This window comes from Manis javanica, chromosome 15 (assembly GCF_040802235.1).
Source record: "Manis javanica isolate MJ-LG chromosome 15, MJ_LKY, whole genome shotgun sequence".
Classification (NCBI taxonomy): domain Eukaryota; kingdom Metazoa; phylum Chordata; class Mammalia; order Pholidota; family Manidae; genus Manis; species Manis javanica.
In genome coordinates, this window is record NC_133170.1 from 85,477,107 (window position 1) to 85,494,828 (window position 17,722).

At 40.4% G+C, this 17,722-nt stretch overlaps 1 protein-coding gene across 2 annotated transcripts in view; it reads left to right on the forward strand.

Annotated features, from left to right (window-relative positions):
* Positions 1–17,722, forward strand: part of MAPK1 (mitogen-activated protein kinase 1) — a 111,831-nt gene that overhangs the window by 75,731 nt on the left and 18,378 nt on the right. For both annotated transcript variants that reach the window (XM_073223125.1, XM_036993143.2), the window contains exons 4-6: positions 8,285–8,401; positions 14,007–14,121; positions 14,400–14,531. In XM_073223125.1, the coding sequence (XP_073079226.1) occupies positions 8,285–8,401; positions 14,007–14,121; positions 14,400–14,531 (364 nt within the window). The remainder of the gene's footprint in view (positions 1–8,284; positions 8,402–14,006; positions 14,122–14,399; positions 14,532–17,722) is intronic.

Genomic DNA, 17,722 nt, shown 5'->3' on the forward strand with positions numbered 1-17,722 from the left:
GAAAGACATCCCATATTCAGGACAACACTTAATTTTGTTAAGATGGCAGTGCTTCCCAAATTGATCTATAGATTCAGTGCAATCCCTACCAAAGCCCCAGGTGGCTTTTTTGTACAAGGGGACAGGTTGATCCCAAAATGCATATGGGAATTCAAGAAACGCAGAATAGCCAGAACAGGATAGTTCAATCTTATGAAAGAACAAAAGTTGGAAGACTTACACTTTCTGATTTCAAAATGTACAACAAAGCTATAGGTAATCAGGATTGTGTGATTCTGACATAAAAATAGAATATAGATAAATGGAATAAAGTTGAAAGTCAATAAATAGTTGTTTGTGATCAACCTGTTTTTGATAAGGAGAGCCAAAATGATTCATAGGGGGAAAAATAGTATTTTCGACAAATGGGGCTGAGACAGCTGGATAGCCACAAGCAAAAGAGTGCAATTGGGCCTCTACCTCATAACCATGTATAAAATATAAAAATAAACTCAGAATGATTCAAAAACCCAAATTTAAAAGCTAAACTACAATACGCTTAGAAAACATAGGAGTAAATCTTTGTAATTAGAGTTAGGCAGAGTCTCTTTGACGTGACACCTAAAGCATAAGCAACAAAAGAAGAAAATTTGTATTTCATCAAGATTAGAAAGTTAAGTTACGAAGTAAACCATCAAAAAAGTGAAGACAACCCACAGAATGAGAGAAAATATTTGTATATCATATATCTGATAAAATATAAATAAAATATAAAAATATATATGTTAATATATGAAAATAACATGAAATCTCTTACAACTCGAAAATGTATGAAAAATGAGTATGAAAAGCCCTAGAATATCTAGAGTATATAGTCTAGAATACATGAAAAATTTTAAATCCAACAATTAGAGATAATAGGCCAACTTAAAAATGCTCAAAGTATCTAAATAGTCATCTCTGTAAAGAAGATATACAGATGGCCAGTAAGTACCCAGGTTAATGTCATTAGTCAGTAGGAAAATTCAAATCAAAACCACAGTGAGAAAGCACATCATACATACTAGGATGGCTCTCGAAAAGTCAGACGATAAGTGTTGATGAGCATGATTCCACTCCTAGGCATTTACCTGAGTGAAATCAAGCACAGGCCCACACAAAGCCTAGTACACAGATATTCATAGTAGCATAATAGCCTAAAAGTGGAACAGCTTAAATGTCCAAATAATGATGGATAAATAAAATATGGTAGATCCATACAGTGTGATAAAAATGTAGAAGTAGTGATACATTCTACCACATGGGTGGATCTTGGAGCCATTATTGTGTAAGTGAAAGAAGCCAATCACAACCAAGACTACATATGGTGTATGGTTCTGTTCATATGAGATGTCTGGAATAGACATACCTATAACAATACAAAGCTTAGTGGTTCCCCAAGGCTAGTGGGATTGAGGAGGAATGGAGAGAGAGGTTTCTTTATGCAGTTATAAAAACCTTTCTACAACTGGATGGTAGTAATGGCTGTATAACCCTGTGATTACATTGCCGAAGACCATTTAATGGTACACTTTAAACGGGTGAATTGTATGGTAAATGAATTACAGCTCAGTAAAGCTGTTGTCAAAATGTTCATGGATGTATAGCAATGATCGTTGCTTGGATTTCAGTGAGAAGCCCTATAAAGCTTACCTGGCAAAGGGAAATGGACACCTGCCCTTGAAATCTGAAAATGATAGATCAGAAATCTGATAAGCAACAGATCATCGTAATGTCAGTCATAATTGAGATACTGAAAAGAATGATGTACAAATGCAGAGGAGACGGGTGGGTCAGCTCTGGATGGGGCTGAGAGGCGCCAGGGAGAAGGTGGTAGCCATGCCGGCCCTCTGGGCTGGGGTAGGGCTGTCAGTAGGGGGAGTGGCTGCGCTGTGCACAGGGTGTCTGTCAGAGATGACAGGAGCAACAGAAATAAAAGTGAGAGGCAAGCAGCCAATGCACACACGCCAAGGCCTCTGCTCTCTGGCTGTAGCTTTGGGTGAGCACACTCAACTGGAGATGGTACCTGCAAGTAGATTGTGGAGAACTTCTGGAACTCTCTGAAAAAGGCTCTGTTATTAGGTGGTCAGCTTATTTGCTTGTCAGTGGGTCTTTAAAAAACAGAGTGACCAACATCCTGTGAGATGATGTGCAGAACAGCTTCTGGTATCACAAATGGTTGGGTTAACTCTGCCCACCTCAGGATCCTTCTGAGTTGGATTCATGAACCTTTCACGTGGGAATGGCAGCAGATGCTTCCCCATGAATTTGCGCAGCTAAGCCAGGTGGGCACAAAAGAAATGAGACTGCTTATAGGAATGTCCACACTCATTGGCAATTAGTGATTTTTCTCGAAGAGGTAACAATGAACATTTTTGTTGCCTGATTTTCTTTTTACTCTCCATTTCTTGTCACAACCCTGTAATGGCAGATTGCTTTGGTTTTGGAGAGTCATTTCCTAATATTTTAATCAATTTATTTAAATCAAATATTTTAAATCAGTTGATATTTCTGGAAAAGGATGAATGACTTTCGCTTGGAAATGCTCATCCTTAAGAAGAAAACAAACAGAACCAGACTACTTTGTTATCTCTTCACTGGGGGCTTGTCTTTACCTGGGGCACTTTCACTGTTCCCCAACATTCACACCCACACTTATATGTGTGTGCACTTCACTGTCTGCACAATCCAGGCATTGTTGTCAGAACCAGTTTAACATGCAGACTCAGAAACACAATAGGTTGTTTTAGATACAGCAGTACAGTTCGCCTTCATTTAAAAAATGTATATATGGTGTGTGCATCATAGGCATGGATATAAATATTCAGGAGAGAATCTCATTCCAAAGATGAGTCTAGTCTGTCACTAAGGCACTCATTTGTTCTGAGCGCGTCTGAAAGACAGGTCAGGGTGGTGGGGCAGCGCAGGTGTGTGCGTATATGAGAGCTGAGAGAGCACCAGTGGGGAGGAGAGTCTGTCCATTTGAGCTCTGGATCACAGGACACCCATCACATCCTCAGTACCTTGAGGTGACCACAGTGCCCGTCCCACTAGCCCCTGTGCCTAGAAAGTTTCTAATCTGTGGCCTTAACTCATGTTATCTGGTCCTTTGAAATTTTCAAGTAGGCAGTTAAGTAATTTCTTCTTTTTCCATTGGCTTCTGTGTTAATGAAGTGTTTCCTACTCTTGAACCCTCAGGATATCAGTTATACTGTTTCCTAGACCTTTAACTTTTGACTCTGGTACAGTCGAGGTCAACAGCAAAGGGCTTTCTTTTTAGCTTCCATACACATGCTTTGCACTTGTTACCTGAAGGCCTGAGATCCAGCAGGCGTTTACTTCTTAGGACCCTTCTGGCACCCTCTTATAGATTTCCTCTTTGTTTCTCAGGACCACAGAAACACAAGGGTTGAAGACCCTATTTGGAGATTCTGGTAGCATATTCTTTTTTATTAAGGTATTATTGATATACACTGCTATGAAGGTTTCACATGACAAAACAATGTGGTTATTACATTGACCCATATTATCGTGCCCCCCATACTCCATTGCAGTCACTGCCCATCAGTGTCGTAAGATGCCACAGAGTCACTATTTGCCTGCTCTGTGCAACACTGTCTTCCCCATGATCCCCCACACACCATGTGTGCCAATCATAATACTCCCTCAGTCCCCTTCTCCATCCCTCCCCACCCCTCCCCTTTGGTAAACACTTCTGCTGGCATATTTTTAATGGAGCTGTCGGGGCAAGGTAGTCTCCTGCAGCCTGTGTCCTTGCTCTCTGCTAGCTGGAGCCCACAGGAGTCCCAGTAGGGATAGGGATGCTAAGGTCACAGCATTTGTGGTTTTGGGTGTGCCTCAAAAGGAACTCTGGGAGATAGGAAATGATACCTGTCTGTGGGGCTTCCTTTGTTTTATGAAAATTGGAATTTACACAACCCAAAAAGTAGTCAGGTAGCAGTGCTGTAGGTCATCTTGTGTTTCTTGTCCTATATTCCAGTTGTCTATCTTTTTTCGAAAAGAACTGTAATGAATATTATAGCTTTTTTATTTTGGAGCCTTGGCAGTTTTTTGGTTAATGCCATGTGAATTTAGTCTTTGAAGTTGTGGTGCTAAGAGGATCTGTTTTTAAAAAATAATTGCATTGATGACCGTGAATGGAGCTGTGAAATCTTTTGAGAACCTGCTGATGTTTCTGTACCCTGTTCTAGGTGTGGGAAATACAAATCATAAAACACGGTTCCTCTAACACCAACTCACTCACTATTCTGAAAATTGGTAACTTAAAGGAAAGAATGAAACAGTTTTCCTGTCTTTCCAGTAGAATCTTTGGGTCAGGGTAAACAAATAGCTCCATTTCATCAACAGTGGCTTTTCTTTAAAAAGTATGCCAGCCAATAGATACAGAGGGAATAAAATTAGAAAAATCACCATTTTGCAACCTCCAATGAAATAGTTGCTGTGTGCACTCTATTCCTTGAATCCTCTGCTCATCTGCTTAGACTCTGATCCCTTGGGTGGACTGTCACTGCCTCTCCACACAAATGCTCTCTTCGCCTCACACCTAGACCACGTCCCAGTCTGGAGCCCCCTCTTCACTCCACTTGGACGTTACATACCCCAGTGGACTGTTCTCATCCCACATGGACGCTTAGGTCACGTGGCCCCACCTGATGACTTTTTTGGACTGGATTTCTTGGAGGGAAAGGATGAGGAAGAGCAACTGCACATGTAGTTTTAATTCCAAAGAAATAGATAAGTTGCAGCATTCAGCGTGATAGATTGTCTTTCCTAGTGAAGGAATGCTACTAATTCCAGTTTTAAACTTTTCCTTCCTTAATATTGCTACTTTGAAAAATGTAATTTCATTAATATAATTATTAATGTAAGATTTTAACCTTGCTAACTCTGTACACTGATTTGTATTTTTAAAAGATTATCCGTAATTCAGATATTGTGAAAAATGGTCAATACTGGAGTCTCTGCCAGGTGATCTACCCCAGTTGTTGTGCTTCCTATAAACATTTAAAGTAAGATATTTTAATCATCAAATGTTGAGTGTTCACTATATACAAGACACTTAGGAATCAAAATTCAAGTATTGCCTTTTTCTAGGGACTTAACATTCTATTCCAGCTGGGGAGATGGGCTTAGGCATGGCTTCATGGATTGTGGTTGTGCACTTAGTAAAATAAACATCTAACAGAGTATTTAAAGGAGTTCAAAAGAGTGAGCAGTCAATTCTCGACAGGGAATTGATTCCTGGGAAACCTCAGGACAGGCAGCTCTCAAGCTGCGTGCTTAGGTAAAGGGATGGCATGGGTAGAGCACTAGGAGAGAGGGCACTGTCTAGTCAGAGAAGCAGGTCTAGTCCTCGTAAATAGCAGATGTGGGACAGATGAGGAGGAGAGATGATATCAGACAAGTGGCTTGGCAGCAGTGTTAGAATGGTCTTGAAAGTCATGCTTTAAGAATCTGGGCTTCCTTCAGTAGGCAGAGGGGATAAGTTAAAAGATTTTTGAGCCAAAAAAGGTGACTTATATTTTAGACGGAACATTTAGGCAGGAATTTAGAGGACAAATTAGATTGCAGGCAGGTAAAAGTTAGTCTCCCCCATTCCAGCAAACTAAATTGAGTCTAAGGCAATGGCAGTTGTGAAGCAGAAACAGCCAACTCAAGAGCCATTTTGGGAGATCTTAGCCACATTGCCATCTCTGCCCCTTGAGTGCCGAGCTAGTTTCTTTAGGGCATTGCTCTGACCTCTCTTCAGTGTTCCACGATCGCTTCAGATGGGTCCTCCTCAGAGTGCCTGTCCCGCACAAGCTGTCTGCCTGCTACCACGGTATTAGTTGTTTCTCGCTTTATAACAGATCACCTGAAAATGCAGTGTCCTGAAACAGCGATCATCGTGAATTAGCTCACAGATTTCTAGGTCAGGGGCTTGGTCAGTATGTAGCAGTGACGGCTGGCCTCTGCTCCAGTGTCTTGACCTCTGCTGAAGACACAAAGGTGAGGGCTGGAATCATTCCATACAGACCTGCTGGTTGATGGCGGCTGTAGCACAGGACCCAGGATTCCTCACCCGTGAGACGAACTCTGAGAGAACCCACACAAAAAATGGCCTTTGGAAGAGTAACTGAAGAAGATGTGGGATGCAGTGCAAATAAGTAACTGCTGGAATGCTACGGTCGAAGCAAGTAGCGGGGCCTGTGGGATCGGCGGCGCTCTAATGGTGAGGCCGGCGTCCAAGGGCAGAGGAAGACTTTTGTAAAGTGGATGCGAGTTTTCTGAATTTTTGAGACACTCAGCTATCCAAACCTGTTTAAGTCCTATCATTTCTCTTACGTGTATTCCTTTTTCCTTGTCTCTTTTTATGACCTGAGCTCAGGCCCTTATCATTTCTTAGCTGAATAATAAGCAGTAAGCCTCCTAATTATTAGTCTGTTTTCCAGACTGCCTTCTACTGTATTCTGGCCTGTTTTTATTAACATGTCTCTTTTCTTGGGTTAGTTCCCCAGGGGCCAAGAATTAAAATATTCTGCAGTTGTATATGACTTAAGTATATTATAGTAACATTTTGTATACACTGGAATTTTTGGAGTAGCACCAAAGTTTTTTTGTGGCCAGATGATGAAAGGCCAGCAGGTACTTCTGTGAATCGGGAGAAATTAGAAGCTGGATGTTTCAAAAAGAAGATTAGTCATCAGTATATGAAACATCTTCTAAAGCTTTGGGAGGAGATTTGAGTACATGGAAGGGGAGGAAAGTGAGAAGAATCTTTGGAAATACCTGCATTGATGGAACAAGTAGAAGAATAGTGGAACATTGCACCTCCACAAACAAAAAGCAAATAACCCAATTAAAAAATGGGCAGAGCATCGGAACAGACACTTCTCCAAAGAAGAAATTCAGATGGCCAATAGGCACATGAAAAGATGCTCCACATCACCAATCATCAGAGAAACACAAATTAAAACCACGATGAGATATCGCCTCACACCAGAAAGGATCACCACCATCGAAAGCAAAACAACAACAAATGTTGGGGAGGATGCGGAAAAAAGGGAACCCTCCTACACTGCTGGTGGTAATGTAAAGTAGTTCAACCATTGTGGAAAGCAGTATGGAGGTTCCTCAAAAAACTCAAAATAGAAATACCATTTGACCCAGGAATTCCACTCCTAGGAATTTACCCTAAGAATACAGGAGCCCAGTTTGAAAAAGACATATGCACCCCTATGTTTATCACAGCACTATTTACAATAGCAAAGAAATGGAAGCAACCTAAGTGTCCATCCGTAGATGAATGGATAAAGAAGAGGTGGTACATATACACAGTGGAATATTACTCAGCCATAAGAAAAAAAATCCTACCATTTGCAACAACATGGATAGAGCTAGAGGGTATTATGCTCAGCGAAATAAGCCAGGCAGAGAAAAGTATCAAATGATTCCATTCATCTGTGGAGTATAAGAACAAAGAAAAAACTGAAGGAACAAAAATAGCAGCAGACTCACAGAACCCAAGAATGGGCTAACAGTTACCAAAGGGGATGGGTTGGGGAGGGCAGGTGGTTAGGGAGGGAGACGGGGATTGAAGGGTATTACGATTGGCACACATGGTGTGGGGAGGAGTCACAGGGAAGACAAGTGTAGCTCAGAGAAGACAAGTAGTGACTCTCTGGCATCTTACTACACTGATGATCAGTGACTGCATTGGGGTTTGGGGGGGACTTGATAATATGGGTGACTGGTAACCACAATGTTTTTCATGTGAAACCTTTGTAAGTGTGTATTAATGATACCTTCATTAAAAAAATTTTTTTTTAAGTAGTGAGATATGAAGTCTGAGACACAGAAGCCAAGTGCAGGTTGAAGAGCTGATCCTAGCAATGATGATCCCAGGAGTGTCGGCAGGACGAAGTCCAAGAAAGGACCCTGAACGTTTTTTGATGACTTAGTTTTTATTCTGAACTGTTTTTGTCACGTGACCTAAGCGAGATTGCTGTGGGAAAAGTAGGTAATGGGGATGCCTCTTAAAATGTATCCTAGTGAAGACACCATCAGCCCGTCTTCATCTCTGACATATGCACTCATTGCTGCCTTTGGGTTGTGAGGATTAAGTGAATATGTAGAATTCCCAGTGAAGTATCTGCCACCTAGTAATGGTAGCAACTGCTTATTATTATTGTTGCTGTTGTCTTTTTCAGTTTTTATTCTGTTTTGATATTAAGTTGGTTATGATCTCCCATTTTTGTCCTCCTAGATCTGTGACTTTGGCTTGGCCCGTGTTGCCGATCCGGACCATGATCATACAGGGTTCCTGACAGAGTACGTAGCCACACGTTGGTACAGGGCTCCAGAAATTATGTTGAATTCCAAGGTAAGGACAAATTTTACAGTAAAAAAAAATGAGGAATCAAAAATTTTTGGACATCTATTGCAGTAAGCCTCTCTCTCAGGAAGACTGTTTGCACCTGGATTGAGGCTTGACTTGTCTGGCCAGCCTATGTCTTAATATCCCATTCAGTGTTAAACTTCTGGGCCCTGGGCTTTGGCCTCTGCCTCAGCTAGAGTAGTGCTGACATGTTGTGGCGTTGGACGGTGTGTCTCTGGTCACTGCTGCAGTAAATGGTTTTGTCCCTGCCTGGTCAGCTCTCCTGAAATCCACTTAGGGCAATTTTCACACATACTGGAGTCACTGCAGGGTTTGTGTTAGAGGTTACCCCATAGTGTGTATTTCTGTGCCTGTGGACCAAGGACTGTTCTGTATGGGTCAGATTATCTGATACTGAAGAATTTGTCTTCAGGAGAAATACAGTATTATTTGAAGAAAACATTGGTGTGTAAAGGGTAGGAACTACTATGGATCCTTTCAAAATTATATAGTAGCTCTGCCTCCAAATGACATGCATTCCTTTGCACCTCAGAGTGACTGTGGAGAGAGCACTCAGGGCACAGCAGGCGCTTCCAGCAAGGTGTGCTCCTTGGTCATCAGATACAATTAGGAACAACTTTTTTTAAAGCAAGAAAAACTGAAGTGTGACATCTTGGTTAGGTTTATGAAAGAGGTGTCAAGCACTGGGGGCTGCTATGGAGATTGAGATATATTGTTTTTAATGTATGTATTATTTGCAAATATTATATGAATAAGGTACAAAACTTGAGGAATTAGGCGGACCTGACATACTTCTATGTTTAATATTTCAGGATTATGAGGTTCTTGAGTTTATTTCCATCTGTTAGTTAGAAAACTGCCTGCTGTACATGGAGGGCGAGAAGAGACTGAAGAGAGGCAGGCCACTCCAGATTGGCATGTGGCAGAGTTAAGAAGCAAGGGAATTTATTTACAAGGCTTTGTCTTAGGCGGCCACAAGACGAGGAGATCTCTGCACTCACCCGCCAGTCTTAGAAGTTTATACAGAAGCCTTAACTGGGTTCAGTCACATATACCATCCAGATAGTCTTCAGCAACACCTTATTCTCTCAGTGCTGAGACCTTGAAAATGGTTTCTCCTGTGGGAACAGTGGGCAGGGCATGAATTCCAAGGACAAGGGAGGGGGTAAGAGGCCTCCTATTGCCCAGGTCCAGTTTGAGGGTCACCTGACCTCTCAGTGACCTCCTGCAACAACACCTGCCTTAGTGTAACATTAAGATACATGAAAAAAAGCCATGAAGGTAGACATTCAGGTCTAGGAGCCAGAAATCATCCCGAGTGGCTTGCTGGGAACAGAAGGAATGGGTCTGGTAGTCCATGGTCTGCTCTCTCTTCCTCCATCCTTTATGAGTAGAGGGCTTGGGATGAGCACTAGATTAACTTTGTGAAGAAAATGCAATTTATTTAAAGCAGTTAGTTATTCTTGATATCACACATTTGTTCAGTGTAGTTATAAAAGTAAAATCCCGTTAAAATAAATTCTGTTGTAAAGAAGAGTTTGGCATAGCAGATGTTTCAAAGAAGAAAATGCTGTGTTGATTATCATAATTCTCTATTACAAATAATCCCACACAGCAGGCTCTTCCTTCGGCCCGGCTGCGTGACAGCCGCTCCAAACCAGGGGCAACATGTGCAGTGCCGCTGATGGCGAGGAGAGCTCAGTGTGCTTTTGGAGCCTCCGTCTCAGCTCCAGGTGCCTCTACCCTCTGCAGCTCAGTCACCCTTGGGGGGAAGTAAACAGGGAGGAAGCCTCTGTTCTTTGAGGTGCCCAGTGCTCCCTCCTCCGTGCAGAGTTAGCTATAGTGGAAACTGAATTCTTTTTATTCACAGTACCTCTAGCTTGAGAAAGTTACTTGTAGTGATGTATTCATTTTTTTCTTTATTTAGAACATTTTCAAACCCATAGAAGAATTGAGAGTACAGTGAACACCCATCTACCCCTTACCTGGGTTCACCAGCTCTTAACATCCTGCTGCTCCCTCCCTGTCTGCCTGCCTCCCTCTCTCCTATCGCTCCTCTTTCCCTTTCTTCCCTTTTGTCTAACCCTTTGGCTCCTCACCAACATAGACTGATTCCTCCCAGGCCCTGTGAGGCATACTAGTACCCATGAAAGGGAGGGGGCTTCTTTCCCCCCAATCAAAATACCCTTAGCACTAAGACAGCATTAATTAATGACATCCCAGTTGTACCTCTCCCCCGATAAAGCTCTTTTCCAGCTGTTCTTGTTTTTAGTCCATGAACTAATCAAGGTTTATGCACCATGCTCCGTCTACAACAGTCCTCCCACCCTTCCCACCTTCATGACGGTGAGTACTTTGCAGAGTTCAGGTGAGGGGTTTTTGCAGAATGGTTCACGCTCTGAGCTCCTTGGACTGGTTCCTCATGAGCAGTTTAGGTCACACCTTTCCAACGGGAGCCCTGCAGGTTCTCAGCAGTCATACATGTGGCTGTCCTGTTTCCCAGCAGCCTTTACTCCAGTGGCTTTCCCCTTGATTGCCCCTCCCTGTCTCAGTTACTATACTGGGTTTACAAAATGGTGGTTTTCTGAGTTTATTACTCCTTTTACATTTATTAGCTGGCATTCTTCTGGGAAGAAAAGCTTTCCCTTTCTCTTTCTCTGTCTCTCCCACCATTGTTTTTAGAACATTATTATGGACTCAATGATTTTTCTTAAATGTGTTATCCATTATCTTTTTAATCTTGATATAATTTTCAGTTTGCAGAAAAATTGCAAGAAAACTGTAAAGCCATGGTTCTCACACTTTCTGTCCGCAAGTTCCTTTTAATCTCTTAAAAGTTGTCAAAGACTCCAAGCAGGTTTTGTTTATGTGGGTTATATCTATCAATATTTACTGTATAGAAATTAAAACTTAAAAATAATTTTTGTATAACAGTAATAAACCTGCTTGTTAACATTTTTCATTGTAAAATGTTTTATTATCCATAACAAAAACATTTTAGTGAGGAGAGTGGCATTGTTTTCATTTTTATAAATCTCTTCTGTATCTGGCTTAAGAGGGAGAATACTATTAGATTCTCATCTGATTCTGCACTCAGTCTGTCCAGTATGTTATTTTGGTTTGAGTCAGTGAAGAATCTTCACACAAATAAGTAGTTAGAAAAGGGAGTATGTTAGTACAGTAGTCTTTGCAGCTACGTGTGGCTATTCTTTGATACTGTACCAAAACGCAATAAAATGAGAGCTTAATTGCAGTGTGGAACCTGAATTACCAGTGGACTTTTTGTAATGTTTTATTAAAATTCATTTTTCTGCCTTACACTCATACTTACCATGCCTGATTTTGTAATAGCAAGCATTCTGGAAAATACTGGTTCAGAGTTAGGCAGATCTTCCAAATCCCATCACATTTCATATTAACAGTTCATGTAGCTTCTGGAAGAATCGGCTCTGCACTTAGGAGAGAATGAGCAAAAAGGAAAACAGCGTCTTAGTAGTGGTGTGTAAGTAACATCACCTCTTAGCTCCTTCGAGGGAGGCCAGGCCACAGGGGCTCTGGAACCCCCTGGGATCACAGTGGGCTAGAACCCCTGTATACTCTGCACCACAGATTCATACTCAACCAATTTTGTATCCTTTGTTTCATTTGCTTTATTGTTCTCTCCGCATACGTGCGTGTATTTGTTTTCCCTCTGAGTCATTTGAGAATAAGCTGTAGATGTGCACTTTTGCCCCTAAGCATTTCAGTGCATACTTCCTAGAACTGTGGCTGCAGTGTTTGAAGATGGTGCTGGTGTCACATCTGGGAGGGAGGGCTGCCTGCCAGCTTCAAGTGACAGAGGCCAGAGATGCTGCTAAACATCCTACAGTGCACAGGGCAGTCCCCACCACAAAGACGAAGCCAGGTGCCAGTAGTGCCGAGGTTGGGAAACCCTGCCTTAGAAGAAGAATGTTCTCCAACATGACCATAGTACAATAATCAAAAGTGGGAAATTTAACACTGATCCAATATCTAATGCATAGTTCATATTCAAATTTAGGATATTGTCCCAGTAATGCCCTTCAGCACGGTTCTCCCTCTACTCCAGGCACACACATTGTATTGTTTCTTTAGTCTACTTTAATCTGAAGTAGTTCTCAGCCTTCCTTGACCTTGATATTTTTGAAGAGTGCAAGTCAGCTGTTAGTAGAATGCACTTCAGTTTTGTGTCATGTATTTTGGGCGTGAATACTATAGAAACAATGTTCTCAGTGAATCGTATCAGGAGGCACGTCTTTGTTTATGTTCATGTCAGTTTCAGTGGCCTCATGTTGATCTTAGGTTAAGTTGGTGTCCTGCAGGTCTCCACCATAATTACAGTGATAATTATGGTTCATTTAAGTAATAATTGTTATGTTAATAATTAATAGAAATTTGTGGGGAAATGCTTCAAGACTATGTAAGTTATCTCCATCAAAGTTTCACCCACTAGTTTCACCATCCATGGTTGATCTTATAACTACCACTCCTGTATTTTAGTTCTATGTATTAATTCATGGTTATTTTATTTAGTAGCTTATCACCCATATCTACCATTCTGTATTTGATGGTCAAAATCGTCCCAGATTCTCCAGTGGGAGCCGCTTTCGGTATGTCCCCACTAATGTTCAGCCCTTCTTGTTTTTTGGCAGTGGGTGCCCCAGGCTTACCTTACCGTACTCTCCCCACCCCAGACTTAAGAGTGGTCATTTCTCCAGGGAACCCTGGTTCCTTTGGAGATCTGGGAAGAATAATTTTGAAGTTCAACTCCAGTTTATTATAGCTATATTTCTGATCATCATTCTTTGCTTTATTTTTTAAAAAAATCACTATTTCCCTAAACTTTAGTATTTGACTGGATTTTTTCTTTCTCCTATTCACCACATTCTCCCATTTATCACTACACCTAGCATTTTCCATAAAATTCAGTTTATACTCCTTGGAGAAGTAACTGTTTTGCACTGTTACATGATTTAGGTAGTTCTTCCATGTCTTTTCAGAATTCCTTTAAAAAATTATATTGGAAAAATGAATAGAAAAAGAAGGTAAGAATAGGGATTGGTAGAATATGATGGAGCCAGCACACACTTCTGTTCACATATTTCAAGGGCTTTCAGCCTGACTTTTTAAGAAATGATTTGCAGAATGGATAAAGGTATAGCATCCTTTCTGTGTAGCAGTGCCCCCTTCTTTTGAGCTGTTTTCCATAATGAATAAGTGGGTCTTAGATGTCCTAAAGCAAAACTGCTTTTTCCAGCTTCAGCTTAGAATTCTAACCCTCAAATCATTTGAAAATAGAATGAAGTGTACTTCAGAAATTATAATTTAATAATAAGTTAATCAATTATGAGAAGAGAAATAAAATCAACTAATAATCCTAGTTATTCAACATCTTCTAAGAAAGCCAAACTGGTATTTGTGTCTGCGTGCTCACTACATTTATTTCTGGTTGTAGAGCCAAAGGAGAAGTTACAACTCCTATCAGCTGTGTGGCTATTAGGTAGGAGGATCCCACTGTGTCGTGTAATAGCAGCAGATGTCGTTCTCAGTCTTGTCTCCCTTTCCACTGCAGGGCTATACCAAGTCCATTGATATTTGGTCCGTAGGCTGCATTCTGGCAGAGATGCTCTCCAATAGGCCCATCTTCCCGGGGAAGCATTATCTTGACCAGCTGAACCACATTCTGGGTAAGGCTCCCGAGCACTTTAAGGACTAAATTTATCAGTGCACCTGCCTGCCTCAGTTTACCTCAGAGTTGCTTGATTAAATTAAGAGTTCTGGCAATGATTCATTTTTTTTAATCTTGCTTGATTTAAAATGTTAAGGACCCTGTAAAAACTTGTTAATAAGAGAGGTAAACATTGAGCAATGGTCAGAAGACATTGATTATAAGAGTTTATTCTGATGGTGTGTGGTCAGTTTGCCTTGGTTTTGATAATTAACAGCTAATTATTTTATCTGACAGGTATACTTGGATCCCCATCACAGGAAGACCTGAACTGTATAATAAATTTAAAAGCTAGAAACTATTTGCTTTCTCTTCCACACAAAAATAAGGTGCCATGGAACAGGCTGTTCCCAAATGCTGACTCCAAAGGTAAATATCATTTCATTGATTATTTTTTGTAGGCTCAGCTTTTTGTCGGTTTATTTGTGGAATCCTTAGGCCGCTAGCCTGAAAAGCCAGCTTGTGCTGCTGGCTGATGCCTCACCTAGTGCCCGCTCTTCATTGCTTTCATCCCCTTTTATTTGGGAGCAGTGGCGGTGCCACCGGGGAGCTTGCGGTTGACTGTCTAGTTTTCCACTTGTAGTCTTTTTGCTATTTTTAACTTAAATTAGGCTCACATTTTTAGAATTCAGAAACTCTAGGAGCTTGTAAAACAAATTTACTTTTTTCACCTTACTTGATAATTTCTAAAGCCAGATTTATTGAACAGTAATTAAGAGAGTAAGATTCGCCCTTTATGGTTGCGCGGGTGTTTGAATTTTAACAGATGTGTACAGTCTTATAACTACCACCACAACCAAGGTATATGGAATATTTCCACATCCCCAAAAGTCACCTTATGCCCCTTCGCACTCACTCATTTCCCTCCCATAGTCCCTGGCAATCTCTGAGCTCATTTTTGTCCCTATAGTTTTTCCTTTCCCAGAATATCATAGAAATCCAATGCAGTGTGCTGCTTTTTAGTTCTGGATTCTTCCACTCAGCTTAATGCATTTGAGATTTATCTATATTGTTGCTTGTCTCTCCAACATAGGTTAATAAAACAATTAGACATCCATATGTTTAAAAAAAAATTTCAACTAAAAATGGAACATAGACCTAAAAATAAGGCCTAAAACTATTAAACTTTGAGAGGAAAACAGGACAGAATCTTCATGACCCTAGGTTAGGAAAGATTTTTTTGATAAGATTCCAAGAACATGAGCCATAAAAGAAAAGTGATAAATAAGACTTTATTCTTAGATTTTTTTTTTTAAGTTAACATCATTAATAATTGTATTATCCTTTAACATGTATCTGTTAAATATGTTAGGCAGGTATTTTTTAGCACTGTATACTCATAAAACTGTGGTATGCAGAAATAATGACTCCATCCCCAAAGATGTTTACATCCTAATCCCCAGAATCTGTGAATATGTTAGGTTATGTGGCAAAGGGGAATTAAGTTTGCAGATGGAATTAAGGTTGCTCATCAGATGACTTTAAAATAGGGAGATTATCCTGGATTATCTCAGTGGTCCAGTGTAATCACAGGGGTCCTTAAAAGCAGGAGGGAATTAATGGGAAACTAGAGAGGGAGAGAAAGTGGGACTGAGCAGCTTGTCTGCACCTTGGTGTTTGTCCTTCCATATCTTTTTCTGTCTCCATACATATGCATATTTTTACCTAAAACTTACTTTTAAAAAATAACTATTATAAAAGTTAAAATAATTCTGGTAAAAATTCAAAAATCATAGGAATATTCAACTAAAATGGTGAAATTCTTTTATAATTCTTCCTTAAAGGTTACTGTTAATAGAATTGTGTCTTGGGTTATCTTTCCGTGTTAGTACATAGATCTGGCTTATCTTTAATGATTTTACAACATTTTTGTGTAGTTAGCTTTTTCTAACTTCTGCGTGTGTGTGTTTGTTTTAACTTTAGCAACTGTCTACTTAGGTTTTGAATTTGTTTTATGTATTGGCCTGAGTCAACGTTCAGAAACAATTGGTGATTTAAAATTGAATTTCTTTTGGATATGAAAGGAGCTGTCCTTTAAACCTCTGATACAAAGATAGTATGTTATTATTATGGGAGACAATTTGGAAGTATAGAAAGAATAAGAAATACTTTTAATTACCAGAATCCTAAAATAACCTTTAATGTTTTGTTGTACCAGTGTGTGCACAGCTTTAACTATTTAATTATAATTATACACTGTATTCTCATTGCAGAATGTTTTAAAATTAGAGCTTCACATGCATTACACATGTTAACTGATGAGCTTGGCTTATGTACTAGTATCCCCAACATGTGCCTTAAATCTTATGTAACTGTTGCCTTTAAGAGGTGTATACATAACAAAACTGCATAATTGAGGCTTATGATAAACAGACCTCCCAAGCTTCACTCCTGTTTGTTTCCTTACTCTCTTTTAGTCATGATTTGGATCAAATTATTTGAGCCTTTTTTTTTTTTTTAAGCTTATTTTCCTTAGGTGTTAAGGTCAGGGACTTTGAGATTGGTTCATTCAAATAACAATTAACACCACTAAAAACCAGGTAGGTTTGAAGTGTAGGAGTTGGGTGAACAAATGAAGAAGCAGGGATGGACTATAAATAGAACAAAGAAAGTGGAGAAGGGGGAATTGGCGGTGCTGGGGTGAGCAATACAGCATCATGTGTTAGGAGCTTGAGCTCCGTGGTCAGACCTCCTGTGTTCCGCTGCTCCCTACCTGTGTGAACTTTGGACAAACTACCTAACTTCACTGGGCCTGTTTTTCCTTATAAATTCATAAAGAGCAGCTACACAGTGTTCACTTATAGGGATGACCCCATAGTGTCTAGCCAGTTTCATACTGGACATTGAAGTTCACATCAGTTACCTTTTTTGTATAACAAACCACAGCTCAGGGCTTTAAAACAGCCACCATGCATTTGTTCATAAGTCCACGGGGCTGGGCACAGTTGTGTAGCTCAGCTCAGCTCACCTCAAGTTGCATGGTTTAAAGGTGACCCCACCACATCTTGCAGTTGCTTCTCCCCCATACCTTTGCTTTTCGTCGTGCAGTAGTCTGGACTGGGCTGCCTTTCAATGGCAGAAATGTTCCAAAAGAGTGACAGCAGAAGCTGCAGTCTCAGAACAGCAGATACTTTTGCCACAGTCTTTTGGCCAAGGCAAGTCACAAGGTCATCCCAGACCCAAGGGTTGGAAAGTGTATCCACCCATTGATGGAAGGACAGATTTTTAAAAACTGTGGTCATATTTAATCTGCCACCAGGTTGTTTATAGTTTTTTACTATAGCACACATAAATTCACTTATTTAACAAATAGTCTGAGTGTTCTGTGCCATCAAGAGGTCTAAGGCCTTTGGCACAGAATAGCAGTAAGACAGATGACCTGTCTGCAATAGTTAATAGTCTAGGTTTGTTTGAAAAGGACATAAAGAAATGGATGGAAGACCTCAGGGAACTCTGGAGATTAAAACTTTCAAGCTGGAACACTGGTACTTGTATGTCTGGTTAATGGTAGTTCATAGAAAAGGAAATGTAAATGTTGAATATAGCAAAAGGTATTCATT